General features: G+C 37.6%; 1 protein-coding gene across 2 annotated transcripts in view; it reads left to right on the forward strand.

The window, feature by feature from the left end:
- The window catches only part of DIPK1A (divergent protein kinase domain 1A), a 92821-nt gene that overhangs the window by 47224 nt on the left and 29318 nt on the right, over nt 1–16279 (forward strand). Inside the window, exons 2-3 of one of the 2 annotated variants that reach the window (XM_053693956.1) lie at nt 4864–4957; nt 15240–15374. In XM_053693956.1, coding sequence (XP_053549931.1) covers nt 4955–4957; nt 15240–15374 — 138 coding nt within the window. In that variant the 5' untranslated portion in view covers nt 4864–4954. Of the gene's footprint in view, nt 1–4863; nt 4958–15239; nt 15375–16279 lie in introns of those variants that run through there. The other variant, XM_053693957.1, reaches the window with a different exon arrangement.

Here is a 16279-nt window from a genome sequence, read left to right on the forward strand (position 1 = left end):
AAAAAGGACTTTTGCCAGAACTGTACAAAAGATGTGAAAATTTAGTGCATTTATAAAGCTTTTATAAGTGCACAATGGTATTATCTGCGTTCTAACCGCCCATCACTTAGAGATTGCTAAGTGCACTTCTGACAAGTAAAAAAACAAAATATCTTGGCATACACTAGTATAGGGCATTTCAATCCTACACAGCAGCTAGTAACAGTCATTTGAAAACAGGAATTTGTTGCAGTCATTAAGTTAATATCGGCCTTTAATAAAAAACGACATCTATTACCTGGATCTAATCCCAATAAATATCGTTGGTTCATATAGCTCCAGGGAGGATCAAATCTGTGTGTAGAGATCACAGCAGGGCTTATAAAATGAAAAGCTTTCTTGTCAATAGCTAATTTAGTATCATTACTAGCTTTAGTGAATTTTTACTAATCCTTTTCCCAATCTAGCAACATAGATTTTTGACAAGTGAGAACCAAAAGACATCTCAAATCCACCCATATTTACGTCTGTTGTGTAAGCTGTATTCATTTTTAGTACAGTTTTATGCAGATCACATTTGTGAATTCACTTACTATATTCTCTGTTTCATGAATCAACCACCCTGTATTTAAAGAAATGCTTGTACAAATTAAATATAAACATAACACCCTTTTTAAATTATGAGCCTTTTGATCCTTCGCATTATTTAAGTGGTATGAAGGTCAAAATTAAACTTTAATGATTAAGAGTATGACATTTTAAGAAACATTTATTTGTTCTTATGGTCTCCTTTGTTGAAAAGCATGCCTAGGTAGGCTCAGGAGCAGTAATACCCTACTGGGAGTTAGGTGCTGATTGGTGGCTACACACAAGTTTATTGTCATTGGCTCACCAAATTTCTATTGTCGTTGGCTCACAAGATCTCTGTCATCATTGGTTCACTAGATATGTTCAGTTATTTCCCAATAGTGCATTGCTGCTCTGGAACAGAGTTTATTTAACCCTTTGGCAAGGGGTTAAATATTCAGAAAAAAAATTCTGTTCCCTTTAAATCCTTTTACCCACATCTTCCGATATTTCCTGTAAAGTATTTGGGAGCTCTGGTACTGGGAGGCTGAGGGCAGAGTGAAGGTGACCTATGTACTGAGTTGTGGAAGCCCAGGTGTAGAGTCAGGGAGGGTCGGTTGTTTCACCTTTGACATATATATATATATATATATATATATATATATATATATATATATATATATATATATATATATATATATACTGTGTGTGTCAGAAACTGTTACTATCTTTATTTGAAAAAGAAGGCATCTAAGCTTTTTTTTTTGTTTCAGATTCTGGACAGCACTTTTTGATTGGTGGGTGAATTTATCCACCAATCAGCAAGAACAAACCAGGTTGTTCACCAAAAATGGGCCGGCATCTAAACTTACATTCTTGCATTTCAAATAAAGATACCAAGAGACTGAAGAAAATTTGATAATAGGAGTAAATTCGAATGTTGCTACAATGTCATGCTCTATCTGAATCACAAAATAAAAAAAATTGGGTTCAGTGTCCCTTTAAGTATTGGCTATAGAAAAGCTGTGTAAACATAGCCAGCAAAATAAATTGCACTCCGACGTGGGCAAAAAGCCAAAAATATCTGTCGCTCGCAACAATTAGAGCGCCACGTGTAATCTTGCACTGTATTTTTATATTTTGCATTTTCAGAGCAGTTTTGTTTATAGGATGCGAACAAATCAGAAATAAATCATTTTCAAGAAATAGATTTTTTTTGTCCCAGATCAATCATCCAGAGTGGCCAATGAAGTTAGTCACCCCCTCTGTAATGGCAGGCTGTTAAAAGCTCTGCAGCCCTGGCTGAAGTTATTGAATAATTTTTATGTTTATCCAGTACATATGCCCATATAAGCGATTCCCTTGAGACATCATGAGGATTATTTTGATACCAAACATGACATGTCTGTCTTATTTTGTTGTCCCGTAACATATATGTGATTAAAACCTGTCTTAAGATATCCTAGAGCAGTGATGGCTAATCTTGGCATAGCTGATGTTTTGGAACTACAGTACATGTCCCAAAATGCTTAGGCTCTCTGCAGTCTAGTTGAGCATCATGGGAAATGTAGTTTCGAAACATCAGGGGTGCTAGTGTTAGCCATCACTGTCCTAGAGGATTACCTTTAACCCCTTAAGGACCGGGCATTTCAGACATAAACTTCCCAAAAGACCAGAACATTTTTAGCATTTTTGTCATCACTACATTTAAACAGAAATAGAGCCAATTTTTTTTATATTTGCCTATCAAAACTATATATATATTTTTTTAGAAGACAACCCAAAATATTTATCTAGGCTGATTTTGGTATATTTCATGCCACCATTTCACCGCCAAATGCGATCAAATGAAAAAAATTGTTAACTTTTTCACAAATTTTAAATAAAGTAAATGCTTCTCTGGGATTCCCTTTGTTCAGAAATAGCAAACATATATGGCTTTGCCATTGTTTAATGTTTTTTTGTAATTAGAAGGCCGCTAAATGCCGCTGCGCACCACACTTGTATTATGCCCAGCAGTGAAGGGGTTAATTAGTTAACTTGCAGGATTCATTTTAGCTTTAGTGTAGAGATCAGCTTCCCCACTGATCGCTCCCACCCCTGATTCCTCCCTGACCCCACTCAAACAGTTCTCTTCTCTCCCTCACCCCCCAAAGCTCACCCCCATTATTATTTTTGTATTATTAATCCTTGTATCATGGCCGAGAAGTCCCACCCGTACCCGCCCTCCTCCCGCCCCCTACAGCGATGGGCCTTAATTTCCCACCCACCAACAATCGGCACCACTGCTGTCCGATGCAGAGAGGGCCACAGAGTGCAGATCGCAGCAGAGAGAATATTACATTTATAAAACACAGTATTAGACTAGAAATACTATTTTGAATGTCACATTTGAATCGAAAATCACATTTAAAACACAGTATTAGACTAGAAATACTATTTCAAATTCGAATGTGACATTCGAATTCGAATGTAGCATTCGAATTTGAATATTAAATTTATTAAACACAGTTGTAGACTAGAAATACTATTTCAAATTTGAATGTCACATTTGAATTCGAATGTCACATTCGAATTTGAATATTACATTTCGAAATTGAATGAATACATAGCTAAACATTCTATTATTCGAACAAATATTTTCGAATTTTATTGAAAAATTCGAAAACGAAAATTGGAACATAGAATGATAGAATGTTATATAAACATTCGAAATTCAATACGAACGAATGTATCAAAATTCGTTTTAAATTTCGAATTTTTAGAAACATTCGCCCATCCCTAATCTTGGGGTCATAAAATGACCTCTGGCACCAGGCCTCTGGTTGTGTTTAGTAAAGTTTACCCAAGGGAAACTTAAACGGGATACTAAACCCAATTTTTTTTCTTTCATGATTCAGATAGAGCATGCAATTTTAAGCAACTTTCTAATTTGCTCCTATTATCAATTTTTCTTCATTCTCTTGCTATCTTTATTTGAAAAATAAGGCATCTAAGCTAAGGAGCCAGACAATTTTTGGTTTAGAACCCTGGACAGCACTTGTTTATTGGTGCTGTGCAATCAGCAAGCACAAACCAGATTGTAAACCAAAAATGGTCCGGCTTCTAAACTTACATTCTTGCTTTTCAAATAAAGATAGCAAGAGAATGAAGAAAAATTGATAACAGGAGTAAATTAGAAAGTTGCTCAAAATTGCATGCTCTATATGAATCCTTAAAGAAAAAAATTGGGTTCACTGTCCCTTTAAAATATATTTATGATAGGTCTGTTTCTTAAGGATAAACAGATACTCATCTATAAAACAAAACAAAATAATCAGCACACAGAGAAAAGTTAACACCTTACAGCCTAAAATCATGATGGATCTTGGGGGAAAAACAAGGATCACGTGAGCTGCAAACATGGGTGTCTGTAGAGTTTTCTCTGGTAAGGGGGGAAGCAAAAAATATGAATTGTGCCATGATGATTATTATCATCATCAAATACTAATAAATATATTTATCTGGAGACAAAGAGCAAAATACTGAAGGGAGGTAAGCGCCCCCCCTGCCCAGACATCTAATAAAAATATAAAGTATATACAGAAAAAAAAGAGAAAATAGAGATAGGGGAACAAACATACACAGAGGTTGAGGTGCAAGCTCTGAATTATAAGCCAAGTAGTTTTAAGGCAAAGCTTCCATTGAAGATAAGTTTGTTTTGATTCACGTGTTGAGTCTGTATATTTTAACCTCTTATTTGCCTTGCAATCTAGCAACACTTTTAAAAGGACAGTACACTCAAAATTAATCTTCCATGATTTATATAGAGCATGAAATTTTAAACCACTTCCCAATGTATTTCTATTATCAGTTGCTCTGTTCTTTTGGTATCCTTTGTTGAAAAGTAAACCTAGGTAGGCAGATAGGAGCTTAGGAGCGTGCACATGTCTTTGGCAGCAGTGTTTGCAACTGTTTATAACATTGCTATAAACATTGTTCACAAACACTGCTGCCAGATATCTAAAGGAACAAGCACGCTCCTGAGTTAACCTATAATCAATCTCTAACTATGAATACCAAGAGAACTAAACAAAATTGATAAGAGAAATTAATTAGAAAATTGTTTAAAATGTCATGCTTTATCCAATCCATTTAAGTTTCATTTTGACTTTACTGCCCCTTTAAGTTATAAATTCAGACGAAAAAGCTCTACGTCATTTCGAAAAATATTCTGGATTTGCGTTTTTCATACACATTTTTTTTTTTTAAAAGAATTATTTTATAAGTTATTCACGTATATAACAAGAGCTTGTTTTGTTTGTTTTGTACCCATAGGACGGATGCCTCTGTGCAAGCAGATATAACGGTGCAGCTTTCGCAACCACATCAGTAATCTGAAATCGGAATTAAGAGAACGACATCTTTCATGGTAAGTGGTAGCATTTCAGCACGCTGAGTACGCATTCAAATTTCTCAGTGTTATGTTGTTAGAAAAACATCTGTACAAATACTGCAGTAGTACGTGATGCTGCACTTTTAATAAAGAGCACATTTATATAACGATGTGTCTCGCTAACCATCTCTTTTTATATGAGACTCCATCTGGGAAAATGCTGTAACGGAAAACAAATGACCTATTATTTAGAAACTTTTTCATAATGTGTTGTGTCCCCAAATAGCCCCTGAATTAAGACACTTGATCACGGATCAATGTGCATTACGTCTCCTCTTTAGTGTCTGTTTGCCTTTTAGCTATTGCAATAATCCGATGCATAATACAATTGTAATAGCAAGTATGTTATTTAAAGGATAAAACATATTACTTTGGAGATGTTCCCAGCAACAGCATTAGAGCCGAATTTAAATTCATTACAGCCTCTGTTTATATATAGTTTTTATCTTAGCTAGAAATAAAAACTCTGAACGTTCTAAATCTGTATCTATAGTATTCTACAGCTCAGTCTGTTCCGCTCGTGTTAGCGGAGAGTCTGCATTGTCATTTTCTTTTCTTTTTTTTTGGTGGGCAAATTTTGGAAATGTTATTAGTGTAAAAAATAAGTTTGTTGATAAACATTTAATGTATTTTTTAGGCAGCAAGGGGGCTATATGTGGCCCTCAGAAGCTTTTCAAATCTTTAAAGGACCACAATATATGCATAATAAAAAGACAATGTAATAACACTTACTCTGAATTTCAAATAAGCAGTAGTCTTTTTTTTTTCTGACAAATTAATGTTTCCCCCATTTGCCGGCCTCCTGTATCATGTGACAACCATCAGCCAATTACAGACTAGTATAATATACCCTGTGAACTTGTGCACATGCTGAGTTAGAGCCAGTGGCTCAGAAAGTGTGTATATAAAAAGAATGGGCAAAATTTGATAATAGAAGTAAATTAGAAAGTCTCTTTAAAACTACATGCGGTATCTGAATCGTGAAAGTTTAATTTTGACTTTAGTGCCCCTTTAATCAATAATAAATATGCATGCCTTGTTTTTACTTTCAGTAATCAAAAATCTTCTGCATTACTACGCAAAATATTTTACTGCCTATCCACTGCTATTGTAGTATTCGGTCAACCATAGACTTCTAAGTGAGTTTCCCCTGAAAATGACAGAAACAAAAAAAATAATTGGTAAATAAATAAAACTTAATTTTTGGGGGTTGTTTTTGTTTTTGCACCAGGTGAGAGCCTACTGAGGTGCTGATATGTCTGTATGCAAAGTGCATGCGCTTGATTAGCAAACGCATGCACCAATCTCAGAAGTCATTTAATCTTGTTCTCCTCTTTTTTCTTTTTTTTTAATCATTCACAGTGGTACACTGCTTGAAAGATTATTCTGTGGCTTTGTAACTACAGTTTGTTTTGCAGGACAATCTCCTCTAATGAATAAGGGAATATCATTTTTGAAGAAACATTCTAACACAAGTGTTTTTACCTTAAAGGGACATAAAACAAGTTGGGATAGAGACAAAATATAATATGTTCTTTAATTACTTTACCTGCAAATGTATACTGCAGTGCCTCGCCATTAACCCTTTCTTTTCTGTTTCTGAAATGTAAAGCTCTAACTCCCCACACACAATTCCTTTTATGGCTGTATCTATGTTTATTTTTCTTTTGGTAGAATACAAAAGTGAATAGGGATTATCTGCTGTAACTCAGTTGAAATGCGATGTCTGTGTCTAAACACTGATAAGAGGGGTGGAGTTGGCTGCTCCAGGCAGCTTAGCTATGTAATTAATAAATGTTGCTTATTTTTTAATATTAATATTTTTTTATGCAAACTATTTAAATTAATTAGCCCTTTTTATGATATGCACAGATCTCAACCTGTTTTATTGCACTTTTAAGGGACATTATAATGCACAGCCTACCTCTGTATGCAGCACATGCTGTAACTGTAAGTGCTCCAGCCCTAAACACATATCACCTACCTCTGTATGCAGCACATGCTGTAACTGTAAGTACTCCAGCCCTAAACGCATATCACCTGCCTCTGTATACCAGCACATGCTGTAACTGTAAGTGCTCCAGCCCTAAACGCATATCACCTGCCTCTGTATACCAGCACATGCTGTAACTCTAAGTGCTCCAGCCCTAAACACATATCACCTGCCTCTGTATGCAGCACATGCTGTAACTCTAAGTGCTCCAGCCCTAAACGCATATCACCTGCTTCTGTATACCAGCACATGCTGTAACTGTAAGTGCTCCAGCCCTAAACACATATCACCTGCCTCTGTATGCAGCACATGCTGTAACTGTAAGTGTTCCAGCCCTAAACACATATCACCTGCCTCTGTATGCAGCACATGCTGTAACTGTAAGTACTCCAGCCCTAAACACATATCACCTGCCTCTGTATGCAGCACATGTTGTAAGTGCTCCTGCCCTAAACACATATCACCTGCCTCTGTATGCAGCACATGCTGTAACTGTAAGTGCTCCAGTCCTAAACACATATCACCTGCCTCTGTATGCAGCACATGCTGTAACTGTAAGTGCTCCAGCCCTAAACGCATATCACCTGCCTCTGTATACCAGCACATGCTGTAACTAAGTGCTCCAGCCCTAAACGCATATCCCCTGCCTCTGTATACCAGCACACACTGTAAGTGCTCCAGCCCTAAACGCATATCACCTGCCTCTGTATACCAGCACATGCTGTAACTGTAAGTGCTCCAGCCCTAAACGCATATCCCCTGCCTCTGTATACAGCACATGCTAACTGTAAGTGTTCCAGCCCTAAACACATATCACCTGCCTCTGTATGCAGCACATGCTGTAACTGTAAGTGCTCCAGCCCTAAACACATATCACCTGCCTCTGTATGCAGCACATGCTGTAACTGTAAGTGCTCCAGCCCCAAACACATATCACCTGCCTCTGTATGTAGCACATGCTGTAACTGTAAGTGCTCCAGCCCTAAACACATAGCACCTGCCTCTGTATGCAGCACATGCTGTAACTGTAAGTGCTCTAGCCCTAAAAACATATCACCTGCCTCTGTATGCAGCACATGCTGTAACTGTAAGTGCTCCAGCCCTAAACACATATCACCTGCCTCTGTATGCAGCACATGTTGTAAGTGCTCCTGCCCTAAACACATATCACCTGCCTCTGTATGCAGCACATGCTGTAACTGTAAGTGCTCCAGCCCTAAACGCATATCCCCTGCCTCTGTATGCAGCACATGCTGTAACTGCAAGTGCTCCTGCCCTAATCACATATCTCCTGCCTATGTATGCAGCACATGATGTAACTGTAAGTGATCCACCCCTAACCCATATCACCTGCCTCTGTATGCAGCACATGTTGTAAGTTCTCCAGCCCTAAACACATATCACCTGCCTCTGTATGCAGCACATGCTGTAACTTTAAGTGCTCCAGCCCTAAACACATATCCCCTGCCTCTGTATGCAGCACATGCTGTATCTGTAAGTGCTCCAGTCCTAAACACATATCACCTGCCTCTGTATGCAGCACATGCTGTAACTGTAAGTGCTCCAGCCCTAAACACATATCCCCTGCCTCTGTATGCAGCACATGCTGTATCTGTAAGTTCTCCAGTCCTAAACACATATCACCTGCCTCTGTATGCAGCACATGCTGTAACTGTAAGTGCTCCAGCCCTAAACACATATCACCTGCCTCTGTATGCAGCACATGATGTAACTGTAAGTGCTCCTGCCCTAAACACATATCACCTGCCTCTGTATGCAGCACATGCTGTAACTGTAAGTGCTCCAGCCATAAACACATAGCACCTGCCTCTGTATGCAGCACATGCTGTAACTGTAAGTGCTCCAGCCCTAAACACATATCACCTGCCTCTGTATGCAGCACATGCTGTAACTGTAAGTGCTCTAGCCCTAAAAACATATCACCTGCCTCTGTATGCAGCACATGTTGTAAGTGCTCCTGCCCTAAACACATATCACCTGCCTCTATATGCAGCACATGCTGTAACTGTAAGTGCTCCAGCCCTAAACGCATATCACCTGCCTCTGTATACCAGCACATACTGTAACTGTAAGTGCTCCAGCCCTAAACACATATCACCTGCCTCTGTATGCAGCACATGCTGTAACTGTAAGTGCTCCAGCCCTAAACACATATCACCTGCCTCTGTATGCAGCACATGTTGTAAGTGCTCCTGCCCTAAACACATATCCCCTGCCTCTGTATGCAGCACATGCTGTAACTGTAAGTGCTCCTGCCCTAATCACATATCTCCTGCCTATGTATGCAGCACATGATGTAACTGTAAGTGATCCACCCCTAACCCATATCACCTGCCTCTGTATGTAGCACACGCTGTAACTAAGTTCTCCAGCCCTAAACACATATCACCTGCCTCTGTATGCAGCACATGCTGTAACTAAGTTCTCCAGCCCTAAACACATATCACCTGCCTCTGTATGCAGCACATGCTGTAACTGTAAGTGCTCCAGCCCTAAACACATATCCCCTGCCTCTGTATGCAGCACATGCTGTAACTGTAAGTGCTCCAGTCCTAAACACATATCACCTGCCTCTGTATGCAGCACATGCTGTAACTGTAAGTGCTCCAGCCCTAAACACATATCGCCTGCCTCTGTATGTCAGCACATGCTGTAACTGTAAGTGCTCCAGCCCTAAACACATATCACCTACCTCTGTATGCAGCACATGCTGTAACTGTAAGTGCTCCAGCACTAAACACATATCACCTGCCTCTGTATGCAGCACATGCTGTAACTGTAAGTGCTCCAGCCCTAAACACATATCACCTGCCTCTGTATGCAGCACATGCTGTAACTGTAAGTGCTCCAGCCCTAACACATATCACCTGCCTCTGTATGCAGCACATGCTGTAACTGTAAGTGCTCCAGCACTAAACACATATCACCTGCCTCTGTATGCAGCACATGCTGTAACTGTAAGTGCTCCAGCCCTACACACATATCACCTGCCTCTGTATGCAGCACATGCTGTAACTGTAAGTGTTCCAGTACTATACACATATCACCTGCCTCTGTATGCAGCACATGCTGTAACTGTTAGTGCTCCAGCCCTACACACATATCACCTGCCTCTGTATGCAGCACATGCTGTAACTGTAAGTGTTCCAGTACTATACACATATCACCTGCCTCTGTATGCAGCACATGCTGTAACTGTTAGTGCTCCAGCACTAAACACATATCACCTGCCTCTGTATGCAGCACATGCTGTAACTGTAAGTGCTCCAGCCCTACACACATATCACCTGCCTCTGTATGCAGCACATGCTGTAACTGTAAGTGCTCCAGCCCTAAACACATATCACCTGCCTCTGTATGCAGCACATGCTGTAACTGTAAGTGCTCCAGCCCTAAACACATATCAATTTCCTCTGTATGCAGCACATGATGTAACTAAGTGCTCCAGCCCTAAACACATATCACCTGCCTCTGTATGCAGCACATGAGGTAACTGTAAGTGCTCCTGCCATAAACACATAGCACCTACCTCTGTATGCAGCACATTTTGCATAACCAGCAAAGTTATAATAATACATGTTTTACCTCTGTAATTACCTTGTATTTAAGCCTCTGCAGACTGCCCCCTTTATTTCAGTTCTTTTGACAGTCTTGCATTTTAGCCTATCAGTGCTCACTCCTCGGTAATTTCATTTGCATGAGCTTAATGTTATCTATATGAAACACATGAACTAACACCCTCTATTGGTGAAAAACTGTCAAAATGCATTTAGATTAGAGGCGGCCCTCAAGGTCTTAGAAATTAGCATATGAGCCTACCTAGCTTTAGCTTTCAACTAAGAATACCAAAAGAAAAAGCAAAATTGGTGATAGAAGTAAATTGGAAAGTTGTTTAAAATTATATGCCCTATTTGAATCATGGAAGTTTTTTTTTTTGGACTTGATTGTCCCTTTAATGTAATAGTATTTCTAATGCTCTCTTTAAAATGAAAGTAAATTTAACGATATATCAATACGTCAATGCTTTAATCTACTATAGACTAATCAAGTCGCTATTTTTTTTAAAAATAATTTATAACTATTTTCATAATATAAATATATTTCCAATCTAACCTTTCGCTATGTTCCTCCTTCCCCTTGCTTTCTTCCAGCTTGTGTATTATAATTCTAATTAGTGGTCCCACACGCCGTATAAGTTTGGTTACGTGCTCGCTCTCGAGAAGAGCTTTTACGCGCATGCGCAATACCACACTCTCTGCTACGATAAATGCTATCAATTGTATGGGACTCTCTTTTCATTAGACTGCGCATGCGGCTTTCATTAATGCGCTTCTAAAGACAGACGTAATTCAGAGATAGCCGCATAGGCATTTATAGCCGGGGATGTATATTGAACTGTTTGGGACGCCACTGGGGTACCAATCAGTTCGATATGGCTGTATTTGTCACTGAAAAAGAAAAATAATTTTTGAATGCAGGCGGAGGATCGGCGAGAGAGTTTTGAAAAAGGTATTGTGGAAAAAAAGCTAGTTATATTGAGATTTGAGTAAAATGATGAATGAAAGTTACCTTTTTTTGGGATGTATTTGTCAATTATTAGTAGCGATTAGACAAAGTTTACTTTCACTTTAAATGTAATATTAGAATTATGCAATATTCGAAATAGAAACATTCAAATTGATATATTTGTATCTATTATGTATCAATTTACTAAATTCCCTACCACATGAACTATTAAACTTCTGAATAGTATTTGTTAAATCAAATTCAGAATTTCAAATGTGGATATTCTATCTAATTATGAACATTCGAAAACCAGAAATAACATTTAATTACCGAATTTTGATGGATTTTCATTCTTATCAACATTTAAAGGGACAGTCAACAGAAAAATAGTTGTAACATATATCTATAAAGTTGCCCTTGATCGTTTTTTCCAAATATATGCCAGTTTTTAAAGATAATCCGTTTTCAAGTTAAATCACTTACTTTTCCCCCTGCTGCCGTTTTAAAATGTCTGTGTAGCTCCGCCCCTTTTTCGTCATCTGTGACATCATTAAAATCCTGTCTTCCTGTAATTGTTCTATGTTACTCGTAATCCGTTTTTCACGCATGCGCAATGCACCTATTGTACTCTGGGCACTGTTAGTACTAGGCGTTCACAGCTACTAACGTTTGAGTACCATCCAATCTCTCCAGAACTTTGCAGTTTGGTTTGAGAACAATCTATACTCTTTGTAAAAGACAGACGTGTTATGAACATGCATTTGGAAAGGAGAAATAAATTACATTTGGTTTAAGAGATTGAACGCTTGATTTACATATTGCTGCTAAATTTATATTGCTTTAGCATATGGTGTGTAATGCGTTGTAGCTAAGGCTTACCAGGAAAAAAAAAATGATACAAGAGAAACTATAAAACTGCATTTAGTACATTAACCTCTTGATTACAAGGGAGCAATGCTTAGTAAAGTGATAGTTAAATGTAATTTTACATATATAGGGATTTGATATAAATTATAATCCTGCAAATGATCAGGTATAAAAAATATGGAGGTCTTAGGAAATTAAAAAGTCATTAAAATATGTACTGATCAGAATGAGGAAATGTAAATGAATATTATACAAATGCTGACATAGTTAAAACCTCCACACGCTACTATTTGCATTGGGAGCTCATTTATACAGTGATAATGAAGATAAGGAAATACTACTATCAGTGTCAAATATCGTCATTGCTCTTTCTTAGCAACTGGTATTGCATATTTATACATATTTAGCCCAAAATAAATGTTAATATAGTTTAGCAGTTTGGAATGAGCAATATCTTTGAAAACAACCCAGCTGGTCATTTTTAGGCTTTTTGATACAACAAATTAAAGGGTGAAAAAGTGCCCAGCGTACAATAGGCGCATTGCGCATGCACGAAAAATGGGTTATGAGTAACTTACAACAATTACAGGAACACAGGATTTTAATGATGTCACAAATGACGAAAGAGGGGCGGAGCTAGACAGACATTTTAACACGGCAGTAGGGGGAAAAGTGATTTAACTTGAAAACGGATTATCTTTAAAAACTGGCATATATTTGGAAAAAATTATCTAGGGCAACTTTATTGATATGTTACAACTATTTTTGTGTTGACTGTCCCTTTAACTGTCCAAAACGAATATCCACAGGACTATTCATTCTACCAAACAAATAAACTTTTAGCACATTTGCCCATTCCTAGCCACAAGTATCACTGGTGCACCAATCAGGAGTGCTAATTAGCCATTCACCAGTGGTTTCACCGGAAATGCAGTTTAACTCCTGCAAAAAGGTTAAACACATAGATAAAAATGCATAGTATCAGTAAAGGGACAGTCTACACCAGAATTGTTATTGTTTAAAAAGATAGATAATCCCTTTATTACCCATTCCCCAGTTTTGCATAACCAACACAGTTATATTAATATAGTTTTTACCTCTGTGATTACCTTGTATCTAAGCCTCTGCAGACTGTCCCCTTATTTCAGTTCTTTTGACAGACTTGCATTTTAGCCAATCAGTGCTGACTGCTAGGTAACTCCAAGGGCATGAGCACAATGTTATATGGCACATATGAACTAACTCTCTAGTTGTGAAAAAATGTCAAATGCATTCAGATAAGAGGTGGCTTTTAAGGGCTTAGAAATTAGCATATGAACCTACCCAGGTTTAGTTTTTAAATTGGAATACCAAGAGAACAAAGCAAAATTGATGATAAAAGTAAACTGGAAAGTTGTTTAAAATTGCATGCCCTATTTGGATCATGAACGTTTATTTTTGACTAGACTGTCCCTTTAATGCAAAAGTGCTTGCAATAGAATTTCCCTTTTCCTACTGTCTCACACTTCTCTTGCTCCAGTTTGTTTAGGGATTATCTTGCCTTTATAACCTCACTGTCAGCATTAAATAAATATTTCAGCACAGTTCTTAAAGGAATGAATAAAACCCCACTTGGTATAACCCCTAATAATTTAGTGATTATTTTACTTATATTCCTTGTTTAGCTTATTGATAATAACCTCTCTCCTTAGGGGTAGATTTATAAAAGCCATCCTCCGTTAATTTCGTCCAAAATAGCGCATACGAACTGATTCATATTCATCAAAGCACTCTGCACCTATAATTGCGCAAATCTGAAAGAAACTTATTCGCTCTCCGCTTGCATTCGCCTAGGCGGACGTGCGCGCTCCTGAGTGCAACAATATACATTAGTAATAGGCGTAATTTAACAGCCCGACATATTATCATATTATATATATATATATCTCCATACATTGATATATTTATTTTTGCAATCTTAAATTATCAACATATGGCAAAAACAGCACAGAATCATTATAATATAAATATAAGCTAAATAGTTACCTAAAAAACGCTTTTTTAATAATCAAAACATGGCGGCGTAAATATTTATAGGGATGTACTGTGATAAATAGGGAATAAATGCTTTTTCCGACAGGTGAAATTTATCATTATTACGCCCCAGCTCGCCTGTGCAAAGTTACATCTATTTCTTTTTATAAATTCAGGCGCACATGAACGCTTCTCCGGAGGCGAGCTGGGGATCAGTTACAGGCGAAGCACATAGAGAGTTCACCTAGCCTTTCATAAGTCTAGCCCTTAATAAGGTATTGTTGTGAACTATTTTAATCAAGCTATAAGATACACATATGTGATGTTATTGAATGGATAATTGCTGTATGTTTCTCTAGAAGTTTTCAGCTGTTTATTATCTGTCTCTTCATTGGCTCCCCAGATGTCTTCAGCTAGCTCCCAGTATGCATTACTGCACTAGAGAGACAAGCACATTTTATTATCTAAGTAAATTGTAAAGTTGTTTAAAATTGTACATTGTATCCTAATCGTGAAAACAATTTTGGGTTTTGTTTTAAACTTCAATGGTTCAGATACTTTTTAACTTCTGTTACTAAATGTACTTTATCTTGTTGGGAAGCATACCTACATAGACTTAGGAGTAGCTACTGGGAGCTTACTGCTGATTGGTGGCTACAAACATGCCTCTTGTCATTGGCTCACCAGATGTGCTCAGCTAGCTCTCAGTAGTGCATTGCTGCTCTGGAGAGGACTTTCCTTATGTGTTTAACCCCTTTGCAAACACATATTTAAATGGTATCAATAGTGCAATAAGGATAATTGTAACTGTTTTTGTGTATATATTACATGTGAAGAGATTGTTCTGTTTCTCTACAGGCTCGCTTGTCATATATGCGGATTAAGTATCTCTTCTTCTCATGGCTGGCTGTGTTTATCGGCAGTTGGGTTATATACGTGCGCTATAGCTCCTATACAGAGCTCTGCCGAGGACATGAATGTAAGATGACTATTGTAAGTATTTCTGTATTTTCTAAAGTACCTTAAAGGACCAGTCAACACATTAGATTTGCATAATCAACAAATGCAAGATAACAAGACAATGCAATAGCACTTAGTCTGAACTTCAAATGAGTAGTAGATTTTTTTATAACAAATTTCAAAGTTATGTATATTTGCACTCACCTTATACCATGTGATAGCAATCAGCCAATCACAAATGCATATACGTATAGTCTGTGAATTCTTGCACATGCTCAGTAGGATCTGGTGACTCAAAAACTGTAAATATAAAAGACTGCACATTTTTTTTAATAGAAGTAAATTGGAAAGTTGTTTAAAATTACATGCTGTATCTGAATCATGAAAATTTTATTTAACCTGAGTGTCCCTTTAATAGATAAGGAAAAGCTGATGGTGTTTCTGTAAAACAAAGTGATAACATAATATTACAGGCAGTCACTAGACGACCTACTTAACAGAGCAAATATTTTATCCCCCCCTTCCCTAGGTAATAAACAATAGAAATGATATACAATGTGTGTGTGTGTCCACAAATCCATTGAAAAGCCTGAGTATATTTAGGATATCTATAGGTCGCTTAGAGCAGTGTTTTTCAACCAGTGTGCCATGAGAGATCCTCAGGTGTGCCACGGCAGACTGACAACAGTGTGACATATTTTTTAAACTTTGCTTGTTTTTTACTCCCAGTGCAGGGGTAGTTTGTAGGAGGCATGGCATAACAGCACAATACATACAGTATGTGTGTGTATGTGTATATTTATATATGCTGTATTAGGCTACAATGTGGTGGTGTGCCACAGGATTTTTTAATGTAAAAAAGTGTGCCACGGCAAAAAAAGGTTAAAAATCACTGGCTTAGAGGAAGGCGTGAAATTTGAACAATCAATCGAGTCAGG

Source organism: Bombina bombina, chromosome 10 (genome assembly GCF_027579735.1).
Source record: "Bombina bombina isolate aBomBom1 chromosome 10, aBomBom1.pri, whole genome shotgun sequence".
Lineage (NCBI taxonomy): Eukaryota > Metazoa > Chordata > Amphibia > Anura > Bombinatoridae > Bombina > Bombina bombina.